The sequence below is a fragment of the Astyanax mexicanus genome, chromosome 7 (assembly GCF_023375975.1).
Source record: "Astyanax mexicanus isolate ESR-SI-001 chromosome 7, AstMex3_surface, whole genome shotgun sequence".
NCBI classification, from domain to species: Eukaryota; Metazoa; Chordata; class Actinopteri; order Characiformes; family Acestrorhamphidae; genus Astyanax; species Astyanax mexicanus.
Window position 1 is genome coordinate 48,275,001 of NC_064414.1, and position 21,759 is coordinate 48,296,759.

General features: G+C 38.2%; 1 protein-coding gene across 9 annotated transcripts in view; it reads right to left on the minus strand.

Moving 5' to 3' along the window:
- inpp4b (inositol polyphosphate-4-phosphatase type II B) overlaps positions 1-21,759 on the minus strand; it is a 446,954-nt gene that overhangs the window by 122,323 nt on the left and 302,872 nt on the right. For all 9 annotated transcript variants that reach the window (XM_049481670.1, XM_049481669.1, XM_049481668.1 and 6 more), the window contains one exon: positions 4,476-4,606. In XM_049481670.1, coding sequence (XP_049337627.1) covers positions 4,476-4,606 — 131 coding nt within the window. The remainder of the gene's footprint in view (positions 1-4,475; positions 4,607-21,759) is intronic.

Consider the following 21,759-nt stretch of genomic DNA (forward strand, 5'->3'; position numbering starts at 1 on the left):
TTATGTTAAGTTCTGTAACATTAGAGTATGTTATTTTACATAGCATTATGTTACCTTATGTTATGCTATATTATATATATATATTATATATATGTGACATCATTCATGCTATGTTACATTGCATTATGTTGCATTATAAAGTGGAATGTTACATTATGTTACAGCATGGCATGTTGCATTACATTGTGCTGTGTGACATTATTATGTTCCACTACATTACTCACTATAGTCACTATATCAAGTACTGTCACTACACTTGATATTTGATCATGCCTTTTTAAACAATTATTTTCTGGACATTGGTAGTTCTTAATGTTATTAAAGACATTAGCTGAAGATGTTCTACCTGCTTCTTAGGCAATTAACCCTAGAACACTAACGCCGGGTGATTTTCACCCATACAGTTTTGTTCATGTGATTTTCGTTGTGTTGCTGCCGTATGAGCTGCATGGGACTTTGGGGAGCTTCAGGGTGATGATCATTGATGTCATTAATGTTATGGTTGATTCTTTCCTCCTATCTATGTTTTGTTCTCAAGAGGCATGCGTTCGGGTGATTTTCATCCGACGTTAGTGATAGAGAGTAGAATATTTTATTTTATTTAATATTTTATTTTTGTTAGGACATTACCTGTTAAGGATTACATGATTTTTTTATATATTTTTTTGCTTTTTAAAGGGTCATACATGGTACCTTTTTAAAATGTAGTTTATGTAATGTTGTTTGTTGTAAAATTGTGTTGAAAAGGTTTCCAAAACTTGTCATACAGTCATACACTGTATATCCAACGTTATGGATGGTGTTACTAATTTTAATGTTAGTTTCAGTTTAGTGTCAGTTTAGCATTCTGGGCTCATCTAGCATCTCATATTTTAAGGTTAATTTCCTGGAAAGGTGTGAAATTGTGCATAATGAGTGTATTAAAGTGTAAAATACATTTATCCACCATCAAATATGCTTCCTTTTATTTTTTTTTACACAAATTGATTCCACACTACTGAACAGTAGTGTGGCAAAGGGCAGGTGAAGGATATCAGCGGTGGTCCAGTTTAATGTGAAACTGGTTGGTTAAATGAAGTTTCCAGGTTCTACAGAATGTTCAGCACAGTTTCCTAACACTGAACACACATTCGGACTGAGCCAGGCCACCTGATTATTTCTAATTTCTAAAAACATTAAGAAGGGTCAGCAATGAATAGCCTACAGTTGTAGGCTTCTACTGCAGCACGAGTGTGAGGAGTGTGAGGAGTGTGAGTCTGAGAGGCGAGTCGGAGGAGGGCTAAAGCCTCTCTGATTGACAGCAAAACGAGATTAGAGCCGGGCTCTGCTCCGAGAGCTGTCAGGAACTATAACACAGAAGCCCGAGCCCGGCCCGGCCGCGGCCGCCCGCATCACTCATCCAGCAAAACAACAGGCCCCAGATCATCCAGCCCGAACCGAGCCACAGATCGATCGGGGCGATCAGCTTTTTGGCCGCCACGACTGATTAGAAGGGCAAGAACATCAATGACTATTTTAGATTTGGGGCAGGAGCAGAAAGCCTGCACAGCACTCTGACATTTCATTCCCATCTTTTCTTTTCCTCCGCTGTACAGAGAGAGAGAGGGAGAGAGAGAGAGAGAGAGAGAGAGTGGGAGAGCACTGGAGACCATCACATTAATCCCAGAGCACAGAGAGTTAATTCAATAACTCTGCCTGATATTTGTCATTTTCGATCGAGCATACATCTGCTGAGCGTGTGTGGAGATGGAAAAGGAAAAGTGTGGGATGGTGCATTACCGTAAAAGTCAAATATCATGCAGCTCCTACACTGTGTGTGTGTGTGTGTGGGGGGGGGGGGGGTTATTACATTGAGAAACTATCATCATTTTTGGAGGCATTATCTCATTTTGAGACTTAGTACGTCTCATTATTTTGACCTACTAAGTCGTTAATTTTAAATATCTTATTTTGAGATGCATAGTCATTATTTTTTTGAGATTTATAGTTATTAAGGTATTGACTTATTCGGGGATACTGTCTCAAAATAAAATGCTAAAAAATATTTTGACGTATTCTCTCATTACTTTGAGATGCTAAGTGGCCACGCGATTCATCATATTTATACCCTATTTTCCCTCCAAAATGTATATATTTTGTATATTTTTGTATATATTTGTATCTATTTTAAGCGGGACTAAAAATGACTGGATGGTGACATGTCTTATTAAAATCTGTTTATTTTAAGCATTTTAGTGATCTTAATTTAGTTATCGAATATACATTTAATAGAAACACACATTTAATAAATATTTTCTTTTTTTCAGGGCTGTTGAAGCAATACAATTTTTTTTGTGTCTTTTTTCTTGTCGGAAGCTGAACCATGATACATGTGCACAGCCACAAGTGACAAACGCATTTGAACTAGTGTGAACGCAGGGTAAGTCATTATTTTAGGATACACTTTCATTATTGTGAATGTTATTATTTTGCTATGTCATTCTTTTGAGATACTATCTCATTATTAGTCAATCATATCATTATCTTAAGATAGCAAACCTAAAATGGCAAACAGAATGCAAAACATAATACACAATATATGCAAAATATTTTATACTGTTTGTACTAGTTTAGATCAAACTGTACACAGAAAGTGCTTGTAGGTCAAATTCATATTAATTAGCAATAATTCCTTATTGGCAAATTAATAGTAATTAACCAGCATTAAAACAACAATAAAACTAAAGTTACTTTTGTAAGTTTACGTAACAAGCAAAAAAAGTCAGTGAAAGTCAGCATAACAAACAATCCAATTAATTTCTATTGGTACATTTATTATGAGATTTTGACACAAGTACAAACTATTAAATTACACTTAATGTAATCAGTAGAATCTGCAGGATACCAAAGAACAAACACGTGTACTCTTGTGATTCACCCGTATCGCCCGCTCGTCTTCTCTGCCCGGTCTAAACTTGGTTGCTATGCGACGCTGCCACCACATATTTAAGAGCAGCCACTATACACCACACGAGGCAGAGAGAAGGGAACCAATCAGGTGGAGAATCAGTGAATATGGACCAAAACAACCCGTCCATATGTTTCTGTACCAAACCCATTCAGAACAGCGTCTAATTGAGACGTAATTGTTCTGCTGAACGAGGCAATAATTGATGAGCAATTGAACCCGAGCGAAACACCATATCAAACCAGTTTCAATTTTCCCATAGTAACGCCTCCAGCCTGGTGTGTGTGTGTGTCCTCTGTATGTGTGTGTGTGTGCACGCACGCTAATTTAGTGCATGTCTTCCCATTCAATGCCACAATTAACAGAGAGTGGAGTGATGGTTAGCTGCAGTTTTCTGATGAATACTTGAACAAAATGTCTTTCTGTAGAGAACCAAGGCCACACAGCAAACTCCCAACACTTCTACACAGAAACACGACAGAGGACACAAAGAAAAGTGCAAAACGAGCGTTGAGATCAAAAGGAGTTACAGTGAAAATGTTTATGTGTGAAGATTTTCAGTAAAAGAGAGGGAACATGGAGCATTCTATAGAAACGTCAACCTTTAGAACGGCCAAATATATTTTATTTATTTATTTTTCTAACATTAAACTTAGTGGCTGTATGACACATACAACATAGTATTTGTTCATTTTTTTTGCATTTATTTAAGACTGTGTGTACCAAAAAAAGGTAAGGTAACACCAGTGGCATTGTTTTTTCCATTATACTGCAACTGATAATCAAATCTTTCAAATCATGCTATATCTGCTGAAATGTGTTATTTTTAAAAAAATAACTTACTTAATAATTTACGTCTCCTCTGATACATGTGAAGTCAGACTCCACCTCTTTTTTGAAGTGTCGCTGATGCAGCATTACTGGCACTTATGCATTACATTACTGCCACTTACAGAGCATTGGCAATTGGGCTCTCTGACTCCAGTTGCTGATGGCAAGCAGCATGATGCAGGATTCATGTCGGTGAAACTCGGCTTATAGTAGCAGTGCCTTAGTTTGCTGTACTTCTTGGAGCAACATGTACAAGTAACATGTATAATTTAATCTAGATGTATTATATATATATATATATATATATATATATATATATATATATATATATATATATATATATATATATATATATATATATTTACTAAGAATTCCCTAAGAATATGCTTGAAATCATGGGATAAAAAAGAAAATGTCTGATAATTAAGAAAGAGAGAGTGGGCTTAAATAGAAGTAAAGTTATAATATCAGCATGGTTTTAATAGAAAAGGTGATTTGCTGCTATGTGGTAATATCAGCTGACGTAAAATAACTACTTTATGTATAAAGGTTATTTGTATTTATTCCAATCTTAATATCTTAATTTAGAAATGTACAGACTGTACATTTAGTTGTTTTAGGAAAATAGGAAAATGATTGAACCTACAGTGTGTGTGTGTGTGTGTGTGTGTGTGTATGTGTGAATCAGAAACCTTACCGGTGAGTTTCTCCAGCTCAGCCAGTGTCTCCTGGTAGATTTTAATGAGCTGACTGTAGCGGGCGATGACGTCCCTCCTCAGGTTATCCCAGTGTGGGGAGAGTTCACCCAGATCATTCAGGTCCTGTATCCTGCAACCAAACATCAAACAACAGGTTTTATTACTTCAGTCTTGGTGGTAAAAAGCAACATTCCTGGTTTTAGCTGTAGTTTGTTTCTCTGGTCTGAAACGACTTAAGAAGTTTGTAATCGGACTCATTTATTCAAGTGTAAACATATCCGGTACCACTTTAAAATAAGGCTCCTTTATAAAGAGTTTATAAATAGTTTATTAAAGAGTTCATTAATGGTCATAAATTAAGGTATTAAGTATGAATTAGGTATTAGGTATAAATTAAGTACTTTAGAAACATTAATAAGCTTAACTTACAACACATGCATAAAAAGAACAACAGTACCATACCTAATAAAATAATACAGAAAGTCAATTTAGCCATTAAATATGCCAATTGTAGTTAAATGAATAAAAATATTGACAGTGACTGATGGAAAGGATAAAGTAAGATAAGCATCTAGTAAGATTTAAGGAGTAACTGCGTATTAATGGTTCATAACCTAATTATTAACCATTAATAAACTCCTTTGTAAACTAGTTATAAAGCCTTTATAAAAGAGTCTTATTTTAAAGTGGTACCATGAAAAGTAACTGCGTATTTCTCATTTATAACCTAATTAATAACCATTAATAAGATCTTTTGTAAATTATTTATGAAGCCTTTATAAAGAAGCCTTATTTTAAAGTGGTACCAAATATCCTTATTTATGCTTGTAGGCCAGCTAAACCTTCAAACTCCAACACAAACCTACCAAGCTGATCAACAAATGTAAACACTTTAACCGATTTGCCCATTTGTAAAGTACCATATTTTACAGATTAAAAGGCGAACCATTTTATGAGGCCCACTATCAGTTAACACCTACTTTCTGGTCTATTTTCATACATAGGGTGCACCAGATTAAAAGGCACAATTTAAGAGACAATAGTAAGGAACAAGGGAGTCTCCATGTTTCCTTTCTAATTCGGAAGCATCAAAAACTGTAATTCTTAAAAAGAAAATGTAATAAAAAAAAACAAATTTTCTTTTAAAGTCAAACGAGCACTGAATGTTAATCTACACAGATTTATTTCCTGAAAAAAAAAAAAAAAACATTTATTTGGGTGAGTAAAGCGCTTCCCTTTACATACAGATTTTCAATATTTTCAACAGCATGGCTAGCAGTGAATATAGTAAATGCCACCTGATGGCGCTACACTGAGGAACCCTGAGTGTTCCGGTAAGCCAGGGTGCTGTCAGCTAGTGTTTCATCACACATAGCTTGTTTTAACATGGAAAACACGCGGACTATAGTCCGATATACAGTACTAACCTCTGTGCGGCGAAAGAGCTAGCGCTTAGTGTGGTTAGTGGCTAATGCTAATACTGCTCCAGCCTTAGTGCTGGAGAAACTTCAGTGAAACTCATTTATAACCCTGTACCTCAGCAGAGTGGCTTTATTGCTTGTTAGTACCTGACTGGTAGAACTCAGATAAAAGGTGCACCATCGATTTTAGGGAAAATGTAAGAACTTTAAGTGCACCTTATAGTTTGTAAAATTTGGTATACAATATATTTTTTTATTTAGCAACATTTTTTTGCAACATTCTTAGAGAAAACCTGCTAATATCAACTTAATATAAGGGTTTCTTTTTAGTCCAATGTTAAAAAAGCACTCAAAACAATTCATTCACAATAATTACTCATAATGGGTCAGAATGTTTTTTCACTTACTGCATTAAAAAGGTTGTGAAATAAACTCACCCTTCATTATTATTATTTATTCCTTTACCAGTTCTTTCTTTCACTCCTTCCCTCTTTCTTTCACACTTTCTCTCCCTCACTTAAATTTTTCCATAATTGTCTCTAATTAGTAGCTCTGTCACCGGCGTTCTCCTGTTTTGTTTCTAGACTTTATTATTGGTCTTGTCTGTCACCTCCGCATGTGGCGTCTGTAGCCTGGAGCTAACACGCCGCGGTGGCCTTATTAAAGAGCTGACTAGCGTGAGTTCACTGAGGAAGGTTGCTGACATGCTAATGGAGCGCTAATGCAGGTGTCTTTAACAGCATCAGTGTGCAGCACTGCTTTTAGATGATCAATTACAGGGTGTGCCAGTCTAAAGCAGACCTGCAGACTGATTGAGTAAACCTCTGATATGTAGTCACTGCTGGGTACGTGCTCGAGTATAAGGCACCAGTATTCAAACACTGCAAACACTGCTCTGGTATTCATTATGTTTTATTATAAGAATATGGAGTAAATATACAGGATACATTTATATATTTCATGTAATTGTTAAGGTATTCATGCACACAGTGCTGGGAAACGGTTTTAGATCATTAAGCACATTATTTACCACAATCTATGTAGCCAGACAGTGTATATAAAATAATCCCTGGCTCCAGATTTCATCTCAACACCACCAGCCAATGCATGGATCAGATAAATTACTTCAGCAGATGGATGATTTAACATAAGGAAGCATGGCTAAGCAACAGCAGGTGTTGAGATGTTTGGAGATACTTACAGCATATGTAAAAAAGTATTAAAAAGAATGTACTGTATTAATTCTATGTGCTTGTATTTATTATAATATTAGTATCTCATTTTTCAGTTAAACATTTAGCACCCATATGAACTGTATGTAAAAATGGTTGTTGAAACCCCACTTGTAAAGTCCCTGTAGAGATAAACTGACAAAATACAAGCGGGTTGAAAAGAACTGTGTTTGTACACCAGCCCCAGCTGACTGGTTGGTTAATCAGTCCAACGTGGTCCAGCTGGGACCGACCGGGGCGGCCTATTCTGGTGTGGGTAGCCCCGGTATTGAGCTGTGAAGAAGTGAAACTATGTTCTTAAGTATGGTGGAGCTCCAATCCTATTTTTAGAAACTCTAGATTGTCTCCAGATTAATTTTTGATAGTGTGAACAGCCAGAAAGCACATAAAACTTGCAAATCAGATCCACACCATGGAGAAAGATTTGTATAGATGTGTCACAATCTGGATTATTTGGGTACTTAAATTGTTTTTTTGTGTCAATGCAACGAAAACTTATTAGTGCGCTATAAGTGGGCTAGATAAAGTTAGATTCTGACAGCGACCTGGATACCACAGCAACCCACGCACATATGTTTGTGTAGTCCGGACTTACATCCGACAAATCTGATTTAGCTCATTCACAACTCATCCAACATTCAAAGTTTTTACACTTTAAATGACTTTTATTTATACATCAAAGCACAACTTAAATAAAATAACTATATTATGTGGCCCCTTTAGGATCAATTATTGCATTAGCAAGAAAAATGCATTTCACCAGCAGAAAGAAAACTAAAAAGAAAAAAGTGATGTTTTTAAAAAGCAGCTTTTCTCACTATTTTAACGGCACGCTTTGGGGAAAATCCTCATTGTTATTCAGGGTGACAGTGCTCAGGTCCATTGTGGGAGCGCCTAAAGGGCTGGAACAGCAGGGCAGAACTAAAGTTAGATTTACATAGGTAATAGGGGGCTTATCTAGCTAAAACAGGTGGTTCCAGCTCCCCTCTGCTGTTTGGGAAAAGACCTTTAATACATCTCATTAATAAAAAGCTCAGGCATGTTTTTTAATTGTGGGGGAAATTTCCATAGAGAACAATGATTCATTTTCATGTAAATTCAGTCTCACATTCTCCACGTGCCCTTAATACTTCCAGTGACGTGATTAGCATCTTCAAATGATACGAATGCCACAAAAGCCGACAAATCCTGGCGAGAGAGAGAGAGAGTGAAGAAATGCTACAGTATCTGGCGAAGAGGGAAAAAGTGCTTATTGTTTGCATGGTAATTCAGTAAATGTGGAGGAGAGAGAGGGGGAGATAATGATATCAGGCTGGGAGATGGTACAGAGCTGATAAGCTGGGTGTAAAGTATAGATGTGAGAGCAGAAAGGCAGGGAATAGATGTTCTTCAAGCACATGTATTGTTTTAGCTTGAGATCTAGAGGCATTTTGAGCGCCGCAGCGGTGTCCGTTATCTACACAAGCTCTTCTGTTTGCCTTCTGGGGCCGGCCTGTGGCCCCCATCTCCGACAGATTGCAGTGATTCCACAATAACTAGCCTCGACTTCTGGCTCGCACTTGAGGTTTATTGAGAGGTGGTCAGTGGCGGAAGTATGTTATTTGTGAGATGAGTAGACACTGCAATAAGGGGAGGTAAAGGTTGACCCAGGGTTAGAGATGGAAAGATGGTCAAAATACACACATCCCTAGGCTTTTGACTGAGGCTGCAGAGGTACTTCAGAGAAAAGAAAAACAAAGAGGAGAAGGGAAGAAAGACCATATAGTATAAAGAATCAGCTTGAGCTCAGCTGATGTATGCTAGCCATGCAAAATTGGGTGGCACGTGGTTTGTACTCAGGAACCAGAGATTTGGCAAATTATTAGTATTTTATATTATATTGTACAACATTTATTATGAAATATTGTATTATATTCTGCAAATGGGAGTGTTGCTTCATGTAGCTCGGGCTGATTCCTATATTATACTCGGCAAACAGGGTGTTGAAATATGTGGCTTGTGCCAGCTCCCCAACTGCCAAGTATACTATGACAATTAGGGAGCTGGCACAAGTGGCTTATGCCAATTGTTTGTCTTATTATACTCAGCAACCGGGGGTAAGCACATGTGGCTCAAGTACATTCCTATATTATACTCAGCAACCAGGGTGTTGGCACATGTGGCTTGTGCTGACTGTCATAGTATACTTGGCAATCGGAGAGCTGGCACAAGTGGCTTGGGCCAATTGGGCTGAAAATGAAAGTGACTTGTACTTAGCAACCGGAGATTTGGCCAATTATGATTATTTTATATTACCTTATAAAATTATAAAATATTGTATTACACTCTGCAAATGGAAGTGTGGCTTCATGTGGCTCGGGCAGATTCCAATATTATACTTGGCAACCAGGGTGTTGGCACATGCTGCTTGGGCCGATTTTCATAGTATACTCAATAATCGGGGGTTAGCACATGTGGCTCAAGCAGATTCCAATATTATACTCAGTAAACAGGGGTGTTGGCACAGGTTCGTGCTGATTGTCACAGTATACTTGGCAACCTGGGAGCTGGCACAAGTAGCTTGGGCCAATTGTCATATTATACTTGGCAACTGGGGAGCTGGCACAAGTGGCTTGGGCCAATTGGGCTGAAAATGAAAGTGACTTGTACTTAGCAACCAGACCTTTGGCCAATTATTATTATTTTTATATTACATTATACAACATTTAATATGAAATATTGTATTACACTTGGAAGTGTGGCTTCATGTGGCTCGGGCCGATTCCTATATTATACTCGGCAACCAGGGTGTTGGCACATGCGGCTTAGGCTGATTCCCATAACTGACAAAACAATCGGGGGTTGCCACATGCAGCTCAAGCAGATTCCTATATTATACTTGGCAACCAGGGTGTTGGCACATGCGGCTTGGGCCGATTCCCATAACTGACTCAATAATTGGGTGTTAGCACATGCAGCTCAAGCAGATTCCTATATTACAATCAGCAAACAGGGGTGTTGGCACATGTGGCTTGTGCCGATTGTCACAGTATACTTGGCAACCGGGGAGCTGGCACAAGTAGCTTGGGCCAATTGTCATATTATACGCAGTAACCGGGGATGTTGGCAAAAGCTGTTCAGGCCTAGATTCAAAGTCAGGTCGATGCAACTTGTACTTAAAGTGGACAAAATTGGCCTGAAAATTGTGAAATGTTCTCTATCTGAGAGAGTGGTAAAAAACAGAGATGATAAAATACAAAAAACAGAACCAAATATAAAAAAGCATCAGAGAAAAAAGTAAAAGATGGTTCAGAAACAGAAGACAGAACAGTTGCAGGGAAAAAAGAAATAAAATATTGAATAGAACAAAGCAAGAAAAATGTATGAAGTACTCTAAAGGTGAGCTGAATTCCTTGGTCTGGATCTCTACACTTGGCTGCAGATGAAGCTCGTGGTGTTGGGCCTTTATTTCATGGTGTGTTATAGGTGCTGTTCACTTTAATTACCACAGGATCGGAGCCTGGGGGTCAAAAGCAGCACTGCAAGGGGAATCACAATTAGCAACAGCTACCTTGACCACAGAACACACACTTGTTCAGAGTGTAAGAGTATATGCTTTAAAAAAAACTGCCGAGGTCCGCTGAGAGAGATATAAAAGGCCAATGTGCTTCAGGTCTGCATGCACAAACAGGCTGAACTTCTGTTAGGTTTAAGAAAACAAAGTGAAAGTTGAAGAGAACAATGGTGAAACATCAAACTGCCCTGTGCTTGACATAGTACACCATGATATCTCGCTAAAACAGACTTAAAGAATATTCAAGAAGATCTGAGTAGTTAGGTAAGGTGTTCCTCAGGGCTTTGTCCTAGGGCCTACTTTGTTCTCAAGGGCCTACTTGTGCAAGATATTGGGAAATTAGGAATTAGGAATTAGGAAAATCTGGGCAATTTGTCACTATTTTGCATCTTGTTTGTTTTTGCTGTTTCTTCTTTATGTGAATCTTTTATAGGTTATTTTCCAAATGTTTGTAATTCTATTTTTAGATTCTTGGTAATTTATTTTAGTTTAATCATAGTTTTTTTCCAAATTGTATTGTTTGTGACACCAGAGAGGATTGTACCTTAATTTCGTTATACTTGGTATAATAACAAATAAAGATATTCTCTTCTATTTTATTCTATTCTAAAATCATTTCATTGTTATGTTAAAGATACAAACTGCTGTCAAGCCAAAATACGAACAAAAGTATAAGGACACCTGCCCCTAGTTAGGTCAGTTAGGTCCGACCCTGCAATGTGATTGGCTGAGAGGCATTCTATGAGTGCCGTTATCAGCCGGTAATGCACTGTAACCGAAGCTCTCCATGTATTAATCCTCCGCATACAGATAACCTAGCAACAATGCAGCGCTTACAAGCCAAACAGGGCAGCTACAAACAGAGCAGCAATGGAACTATTTTAACTTGCAGAGAGGGTTTTTATCTAAACATATTGTATGTTCTTGTGCTCTTTAACTCAAAATCTTTCAATAAACAGCGATAATGGAACTGTGGTACAATCACAATAATACACTAGAGGTTTGTGCTATAACATGTTATATTGGCACTGCTGTGCTGCTCATGCTGATTGTCATAGTACACTTGTCAACCGGGGTGTTGGCCCAAGTGGCTTGGGCCAATTTATTCAACTTATTATACTCAGCAACCGGGGATGTTGCCAAAAGCTGTTCAGGCATAGATTCAAAGTCAGGTCAATGCAACTTGTTCTTAAAGTGTAGAATTGGCCTGAAAATGGTGATATTTTCTGTATCTGAGAGGGTGGTAAAAATAAAAAAAAAAACAAATATAAAAAAGCACAAAGAATCAGAGAAAAAGTAAGTGTTATTATTGCTTAATTATCCTGCTTTTGTTGAAGCAACTCTACAGTCCATAGTCTACAATAATCTCTGCAAGTCCACAGAAGCATTAGTGAGGTGGTCAGAAAGTTGCATCACCATCACTTTACCTTATCCTCAACTCCTCAACTCATCCCACTGTTCCACTGCACTATAGCTAAAGCTTATGGGTTTTATACCCCTATTGAATACCATGAGTTAAGCCAAACCACTAGTTGCCTCCTTCAGCTAGACCTGCTGTGGCATATAATAAACACATAAACACTCAATAAACCCTCATTCACACACAACTGTGCCACCCAACCCTTCACAGCCTCACGACCAGAACCAAATCAGCATTTCTGCTGAGAGAATCTCGTCCAAAAAAAACAACAGCAGTACGGCAGACCACACTACCTGACCACAGTTACTGATTTAAAACTGAAAAAGCACCTTGAGAAAAGTACAAACAGATGAGCACCATCTTGCAGCAATTCGCAAACACCTGAATAACCAAAAAACATGCCAGCAGTGTAAACAAACTGGGGAAAAACAGGTGCACTGTTGGGCTTTGGAAATAAGGCTCAAAGAAGTTGATGAGATTCACAAGAAATTCTTCGCAAAAATCACAAAAATACATACATATATTGAGAGATTAGACTCTCTATTGGCCAAATTCAAGGATAGCTAGAAACAGATGGTATAATACAATCTCCTCTGCATACAAACATACTGTACGTACCCAGCTTTATTAATTTTTTGGTGCAATTTTCTATTATTTATGAATATTTTTATTTTTTTGTTTTTTTTGCTAAATATAGTTTTTTCGTTTTTGGACTTTTGGATGCCCAAAGTTTGCAGGACTTATTTATTACAGCTTTATATCACACTACTGCAAGCATAATATTTAGCACTGTACATGTTTAATATATCTTCATTATAAAATATTAGCTTATGTTTTAAAAGACACCATAAAGTGCATTTATTGGTTGTTAAGTACATATATATATATATGTATGTGACTGGGGTTGGTGTAGATGGTGTGCAGTTATTTAGCTGAAGAGAATGTAGCTGGCTAATTACAGTTAGCTTTTAGCCTAGCACCCACAGCAGCCTAGCTTCGTTTTTTTTTTTTTTTTAGCTTTTTTTTTTACTTTTTTTAGCCGAGCTTTCATCTTGTACTTTACACATGGAGAAAAAAAGGCTAATAATATGCCCTTAAACTGAAGAGAATGACACTGAGAGGGTGAAAATGACAAAGACAAAGAAGAAGACTGGGTAGGGAGAATTATGAATGTAAAATGATGGTTATTAGCCCAGTCCAGTATCCACAGACAAACTGGATAGAACCAGAACCAGAATACAGAGAGACAGAGACTGACAGAGGCTGAGCAAGAGAGAGAGATCTGAATATAAGGGTTCTTCAGAGGAATGCTGAGCTGCTCTGTAGTATGGGATTATTAACAGTGTTGGGAGTAACGGCGTTAAAACTAACGGCGTTACTAACGCCATTACTTTTTTTCAGTAAGGAGTAATCTAACTAATTACTCTGACTGTAACTATAACGCCGTTACCATTTCCAACACCCCGTTACTGCACGTTACTTTAGCCGCTTTTTTTTTACTGGCTTTGCCCTGGTTAACCCCTCCTCTGTCCGGTGAACTTGAGCTTCTGGCCGCTGTGCCTGTGGTTTGGCGTGGTGAAGTGAGGCACAATTGTGACGATTTGCTGCTCTAATCAATTCAGTGATTGCCGTGGACAGGCCAAGTTCCGAATTAAGGACGTTAAGCTCTTTTTAGCTGCTCCGGTTTTTGTGGTGCTGCTGCTTTCTATTTTAGAGCTTAGATTCTCTGCCCGAATCCCACCTGACCTGAGGACCGACCCGAAATCAGGCTCCTATTTTTATTTTATATAAAGCTCTGGTCTGATAATCACAATGTTGCTAAGTAACCAATTATTATTGTTCACTAAAGCAAACAAAATAGCGAAAACTGAAAGTGAAAAAACATTTGTGTTAACTGAATCTAATAAAAACGGTAATTAAAAGGAAAAAACATAACATAATCTCAAACTGTATTTTGTGTTTATAAAACTAACTAAAACGAACTGAAATTACTGATAGAATATCCTCATTTTTGTGTTTAATTTATTTATAAGCGCTGTTGGGCTCGGGCTGGGTCGGGTCGGATTTTTGGGCCCGATCTAAGCTCTATTCCCTTTTGGTGAAGCTCTTATATTAATACCATTTTAATGGGCATTAAATTGTTGTTTTTGTCTATTATTTTGTTTTATATATACATATTTCTTTTGAGTGTGGCTTGGTTTGTTTAATTTCATTTGTTATTTTTCTAATAATAATAGTAAATGCATAATTGATTTCCTTTTTTTGACGGGCGAATAATAAAAAGTAACGCGAAAGTTACTTTTACTGGTAACTAATTACTTTTATAGTGGATTAACTATGGAGAAGTAACGAGTAACTATAACTAATTACTTTTTCAAAGTAACGTGCCCAACACTGATTATTAATGGGACAGTAGCTACAGCAACACACCTATTATGAATAAAAAAATAAAAATAAAGCACTGTGTGTGTGTGTGTTGTTTTGTTCTGTGAGAGACTGGCTGCTCAAGTTCTTTTTTTTTTAAAGCTGTTGTAATGATCTCTTGAGGAACTTCAGAAGTGCTGGACTAAAGAATCATTTATCAGAATGAGAAAAGGCCTGTTTGTTTGTTAAATTACTTGTTAGAGTAATGAGTTCTCTGGAATAAAAGATGAAGGTGAAGGTGAAGTAACTGAAACCACTGTTTGGATGGTGAGAGGATGCTGGGTGGGTGGGTATACAGTGGAGCAAAAAGTATTTGGTCAGCCACTGATTGTACAAATTTTCATACTTAGAAAGATGAGAGAGGTTTGTAATTGTTATCATAGGTACAACTATAAGAGATGAAATGAGAAAAATAAAATCCAGGAAATCACATTGTAGGATTTAAAAAATATATATATTTGTAACTTATGGTGGAAAATAAGTATTTGGTCAATAACAAAAGTTCAACTCAACTCAACATAACCTTTGTTGGCAATGACAGAGGTCAAACGTTTCATGTTCTATAATTCTTTACCAGGTTCACACACACTGTTGTTGGTATTTTGGCCCTTTCCTCCACGCAGATCTCTTCTAGAGCAATGATGTTTTGGGGATGTCGGTGGGCAACACAGACTTTCAACTCCCTTCATAAAGTTTCTATGGGGTTGAGGTCTGGACACTAGCTAGGTCACTCCAGGACCTTGAAATGCAGAGCCACTCCTTCATTGCCCAAGCGGTGAGTTTGGGGTCACTGTCATCCTGGAAGACCATCAGAGGTCTATCTCAAAGCTGAAGTGTATCTATGATGAAAATTACAGACCTCTCTCATCTTTCAAAGTAGGAGAACCTGCACAATCTAAATTGTGCTGACTAAATGTTTTTTTTGCCTACTACTGTATGAGAGATCCAGAACAGTAAAGAGACTGTAAGAAGGTTTTATGGATGGCGGGGAATGCAGGGTGAGCTGTTTTATGCTGAATATATAAAACGTAGATTAAAAGCTCTTTAAGTCAATCATTTAAAATATGTTTAAACTTCAATTTGATTGAATATTTCAAGAGAATTTCCCTAAAAAATTAAACAGTTTAACTCTTAACAAAAGAGAGAGAGAGACAGAAAAAATGAGTGAAAGTAATGACTAAGAGGGAGAGACAGAGAGAAAGATCTTTAAAAATATATATATAAAATTTATAAATTTTATTTATTAAATTATCTCATTATTTAGTTTCTAAACTCAAAGCAGAAGCATTTCTGAGTGAAGAAGGGACAAAATTTTGTGTTTAATGGTACCAGTGTGCTGAAATAACCATCCCTAAGCCTAATATATTCATTCTAATAACTGGGGTGTCGGGTCGCTTTCGAGGGAGTTGTCCACTTCACGTCACACGTCTTTACGTATTTACATCACACGTACAGCCTCTAAAAGAGGATCCGGCTCAGTTTTACTGAACGCGAGCGGCTGGTGGAGCAATGGAGACTTCAGAAGGTAACTCATTCACTCATAGTAAAACCAAAAAAAACAAGGAGTGTTTTTTGACTGAATGCGCTTTCTCTCTCTCGCTCTCTCTCTCTTTGAATTATTTAATTCTATATTGCTATATATGGTTGTTATTTTATGTATAACCTATACATACAAATGTTTTATGTCCTGTGTTCTCTTGAACGATGGAGCTCCATCCAATACTAGAGATGGGAAGAGTAGGGAAGAGTTAGGTAGAGTTGGGTAGAGTTGGGAAGAGTTGGGAAGAGTTTGGAAGAGTTGGGCAGAGTTGGGCAGAGTTGGGTAGATTTGGGTAGAGTTGGGAAGAGTTGGGTAGAGTTTGGAAAAGTTGGGTAGAGTTGGAAAGAGTTGGGTAGAGTTTGGAAAAGTTGGGTAGAGTTGGAAAGAGTTGGGTAGAGTTGGGAAGAATTGAGTAGAGATAGGAAGAGTTGGGAGGAGTTGGGTAGAGTTGGGAAAAATTGGGTACAGTTGGGAGGACTTGGGTAGAGTTGGGAGGAGTTGGGAGGAGTTGGGTAGAATTAGGTAGAGTTGGGAAAATTTGGGTAGAGTTGGGAGGAGTAGGGAAGAGTTGGGAGGAGTTGGGAGGAGTTAAGAAGAGTTGGGAGGAGTTGGGGAAAGTTGGGTTGAATTAGGTAGAGTTGGGAAAATTTGGGTAGAGTTGGGAGGAGTAGGGAAGAGTTGGGAGGAGCTGGGAGGAGTTGGGAGGAGTTGGGTAGAGTTGGGAGGAGTTGGGAGGAGTTGGGTAGAGTTGGGAAGGGTTGGGAAGAGTTGGGAAGAGTTGGGAGGAGTGAGGAGGAGTGAGGAGGAGTTGGGAAGAGTTGGGTAGTGTTGGGAAGAGTTGGGAAGAGTTGGGAGGAGTTGGGTAGAGTTGGGAAGAGTTGGGTACAGTTGGGAAGAGTTGGGTAGAGTTGGGAGGAGTTGGGTAGAGTTGGGAAAAATTGGGTACAGTTGGGAGGAGCTGGGTGGAGTTGGGAGGAGTTGGTTGGAGTTGGAAGGAGTTGGGTTGAATTAGGTAGAGTTGGGAAAATTTGGGTAGAGTTGGGAGGAGTTGAGAAGAGTTGGGAGGAGTTGGGAGGAGTTGGGTTGAATTAGGTAGAGATGGGAAAATTTGGGTAGAGTTGGGAGGAGTAGGGAAGAGTTGGGAGGCGCTGGGAGGAGTTGGGAGGAGTTGGGTAGAGTTGGGAGGAGTTGGGTAGAGTTGGGAGGAGTTGGGTAGAGTTGGGAAGAGTTGGGAAGAGTTGGGAGGAGTGAGGAGGAGTTGGGAAGAGTTGGGTAGTGTTGGGAAGAGTTGGGAGGAGTTGGGTAGAGTTAGGAAAAATTGGGTACAGTTGGGAGGAGCTGGGTGGAGTTGGGTGGAATGGGAGGAGTTGGGTGGAGTTGGAAGGAGTTGGGAAGACCTGGGTTGAGATAGGTAGAGTTGGGTAGAGTTGGAAAGATTTGGGTAGAGTTGGGTAGGGTTGGGAAGAGTTGGGAAGAGTTGGGAGGAGTTAGGTAGAGTTGGGTACAGTTTGGAGGAGTTAGGTAGAGTTGGGAGGAGCTGGGAAGAGTTGAGTAGAGTTGGGTAGAGTTAGGGATGAGGTAGAGTTATGATTATCCGAAATCCTGATCTCACCAACACACTCATTACTAAATACAATCATATCCTCAGATCAACGCTCCAAATCAGGCTTCCAGACAGCTGAGATGTTGAAGCTGTAATTCAGACTCCGACAGCCTTTCCTGCAACTCCTCTTTCAGACGCTCCAGTTCATCCTTTCTTCTTCTTTTCCTTTAAAGTCGGAACTTCAGGACAAGGCCCGGCACTAATGAACCATTCATTTTCAAAAAAAGGAGGGAATAATAATCTCATCATTCTCTCTGTCCCCTCATACACACACACTCACACAGACAGATACACACACACACACGGAGATGAAAGCCTGCGTGGGCAGAAGCGCGTGTGGCTGTCGATATCAATGAAAGAGTGGGCAGAGAAAGCTAGTATTGCCATAAAGACACTGAAGGAGGAGAGGAAGAAAAGCCAAGAGAAAAAAAGAAGAGGATGCTGCTCCTAATGACGATGAAGAGTAAGAGGAATTAAGGTAGAAGAAAACAAAATAGAGGAAGACGATGAGAAAAGAAAAGAAGGTGTGGATACAGAGTAAATTAAGTAGTGAAAATATTATTATGACAAAGTAAATAAGGCAGATATTATTAATAATAATGATATAAATATTAACCCCTTAACAGGCCAGGATTTTTGTCAATTTTCTACCTGACATTACACAACTAAATCTTGAGGATTTCTATTCAGCCATTACATAAAAAGCTTTCATGTTTGATAAGGAACATTACTGAAAAGCATAATTGTAATTGTAATAGAAAATATAAAAATATATTATCTAAGTAAATCTGCTAATGTCAAAATATATTGAATAAAATCACAAAATTGTCTCTTTTTCCCCCCTCATTTTTGAATCAATATTTTCCTGAATACAAATCAAACAGTTCATGTCCTCCAAACCTTTAATTTTGAGATGTTAGATTTTACGTCTGTTTTCAAACTTGCAGAATGTGGGTTGATTCCTGTTACTGATCTAGAATTATTAGGGGTGTAGAGAGAAAAGCAGCATCTTCACCTGTAGGAGATTTCAAAGCCCTCTAATTCTCAGAATGTAAAAAAGTTATTTTATTGCAGAAAAAAAAATGGTTTTGTATCACTTCACCTGTAGCCTGTATATAAGACAAGACATTAAAAGGTTGATTAAGATAAAAGCTGCAGATTTAAAGACATAGAGCTCATAGACAGAGATAGTAAAAATTATCATCAATGTAAGTGGAATAAATGTTTATAAACAAATAATGAACAAAAGATAGATGATAATGAATTAAAAAAGCATGAGCAAAGAATAGAACACGCTGAAGAGTTAAAAAAAAAAAGATGGTGATAGTTATCATGCTGGACAAAAAAGTTCTGATAGTGCTCAATCAAGCCCAGGAATAGGCCTTCAACTGCACCACACTACAGCTCCTACACATGCATTCAGATGTGAGAACACACTATAAACTGATAATTGGGTGTCTGTGGACAAGAACAAGGACAAGATAGGAAGAGAGAGAGAGAGAGAGAGAGAGAAAGAGAGAAAGAAAGAAAGAAAGAAAGAAAGAAAGAAGGGTGATGTTGCCTAGCAGGTGTTCAGATATGGGAACTGTAGTCTGGGAATGTATGAGAGCTTAAGAGGGACAGGTGACTAGATGATAATCATTGAAAAGTTATTTTATTTTGGTGAAAATCATATATTATATAAATATATTAAACACAGAGTGATCTATTTTAAGCGTTTATTCCTTTTATTGTTTATGATTATGGCTTACAGCCAATGAAAACCCAAAAATCAGCATCTCAGAAAGTTCAAATATTATATAAGACCGATTGGTACTTTTGGCAGTGTGGGCAGTGTGCCAAGTCCTGCTGGAAAATGAAATCCACATCTCCATAAAGGTTGCAATAAGGCATAAGGAAGCATGAAACTGCACTGACTTTGGGCTTATTAATAAAACACAGTGGATCAACACCAGCAGATGACATGTCTCTCCAAACCATCACTGATTGGTGGAAACTTCACACTAGACCTCAAGCAGTTTGGACTGTGTGTCTCTCCACTCTTCCTCCAGACTCTGCTCCCTTGATTTACAAATTAAAATCTGCCTTGTGTCCCACTCATACCAATCATACTAGACCCACTGCAATGAACACTAAAAAAAAGCTGCATGGATGGATGCATAGATACACCAGTGCTGGTAATAGCAAATAGCAGTTTCTGTGCTAATCGTCTACGTTAGCATTTCAGCAGCATGTTCCCTAGAGACGTTATAAAACCTTAATGAAAATATCAAAAATAAACCAAAACTATAATAAGAAGAAGCTAAATGATTAGTCACTGTTGCTGGACTGGAAGTTTAATATGCGCCTCTCTCTCTCTCTGTGATTAAATCCACACTTTTGTGCAACTTCTGAACTCATTTGACTCCAATCTCTCTTTATCCAGCTCTACTCCTGTTTTCACTTCACTATTACATGCCACTAAATACACTTAACGTCTTCGCTCCCTTCAAACAATGCCTACAAAGGAAGGAACAAGGAAACGAGAAAGAGAGAGGAAGAGAGAAAGAGAGAGAGAGAGAGAGAGAGAGAGAGAGGCAGGACAGATAGAACTAGTAGTGTAGGCTGTGCATGGGTGTCTAGCGGACAGAGGCGCTCTTTGAAGTGTTAAACAGGCCTGAATAATTTAGCGCAGGCTAAGTATAGCTCTTAAACATCCATTTCCATCCTTGAAGTGGCCTCTGTCAGGAAGAAGGCACCTCACTCCTTCAACGTCTCATTCATTTTCGCTCTCGCCGTCTTCATTCGCCTCTATCTTGCTCTAGATCTTCTCTCTGTTCACTTCTGCTTTCTTTCAGTTCTTTTTCGTCCTCTGCCTCCCACTGTCTTCTCTTCTCTTCTCTTCTCTGCTCTGTCAGCGCTCCCTACTCTCTCTCTCAATCTGTCCTGAACTTTCTTTGACTCTGTGCTTTATTCCAACCTCATCTTTAACCAGCCATCACCCCCTTTTTTCCTTTTTTGGGATTGTTACCACCCCTATCAACCCTATATTCATGTCTATAGCGATGTAGGTGTGAGTGTGAGTGCACTCTCTTCGTAAGAATAACCTATAGTAGCAGAAATATGAATATGATGAAGTTTTCAATAAAGTTACACTCATATATCGCCTTTCAACACGCCCAAGAACGCTGTTAACCCAACCATCATGCACAGCATACTCTTAACCGGAAAGGACCGTCCACATACAGGATTATATTATTCTCTAAGGCATTGCCAAGCCACTTCTTGGCATACAGTCGTACATACATTTCCTTATATCCACACACATACAAACAAGGGGAATTAAGAGTATCCAAATAACCTAATCCTCATGTTCCTGTGCTATGGGAGAAAACCAGAATCCCTGGAAACTCCACCTGGTACGGACTTGAACCCAAGACCCAAGAACTGGAAGGTGAACATGCTAACCAGTAACCACTGTTCCACCTAATAGATATAGATATAATACATGGAATCATGGTGCAAGACAGTATTAACTTCTGAGTAAGACACCAGTCAACCACATTTAGCCTGGTGTTTTTGGGTATAAGTATTTTACAAGCTTTGTTTATATATAAATATCATCTCTGTACAGATTGTGTGTATATATATATATATATATATATATATATATATATATATATATATATATATATATATATATATATATATATATATATATATATGTCACTGGACAGAAACTAATGATTCTAACTTAAGTAATATGCATGTGTGGTCTACTGCATTAAAAATGTGGATGTGATGTGTTTTCAGGGTTGCTAGTCTATTGGCATGGCCAATTCGAGCCAGATCCTGCCGGTCACAACCATTGCCACACTACTGTCCATTTGCACACACTTTCAGACATCACTCCAATAATTCACGTCACCTTGTCATGAGCACACTAGCCAGTTTTTAATCTCACTCACAGAATAACACCTCACTGCCCAGGGAAAGGTTCCTACTAGAGTCTGGAGCATTGATGAGAGAATTTCATTTCAGGTCAAAGAATTGGATTGGATGGGGCTTTAGACCCCACCATACAAAACTTAAAATAACTTTAATTTTCCCA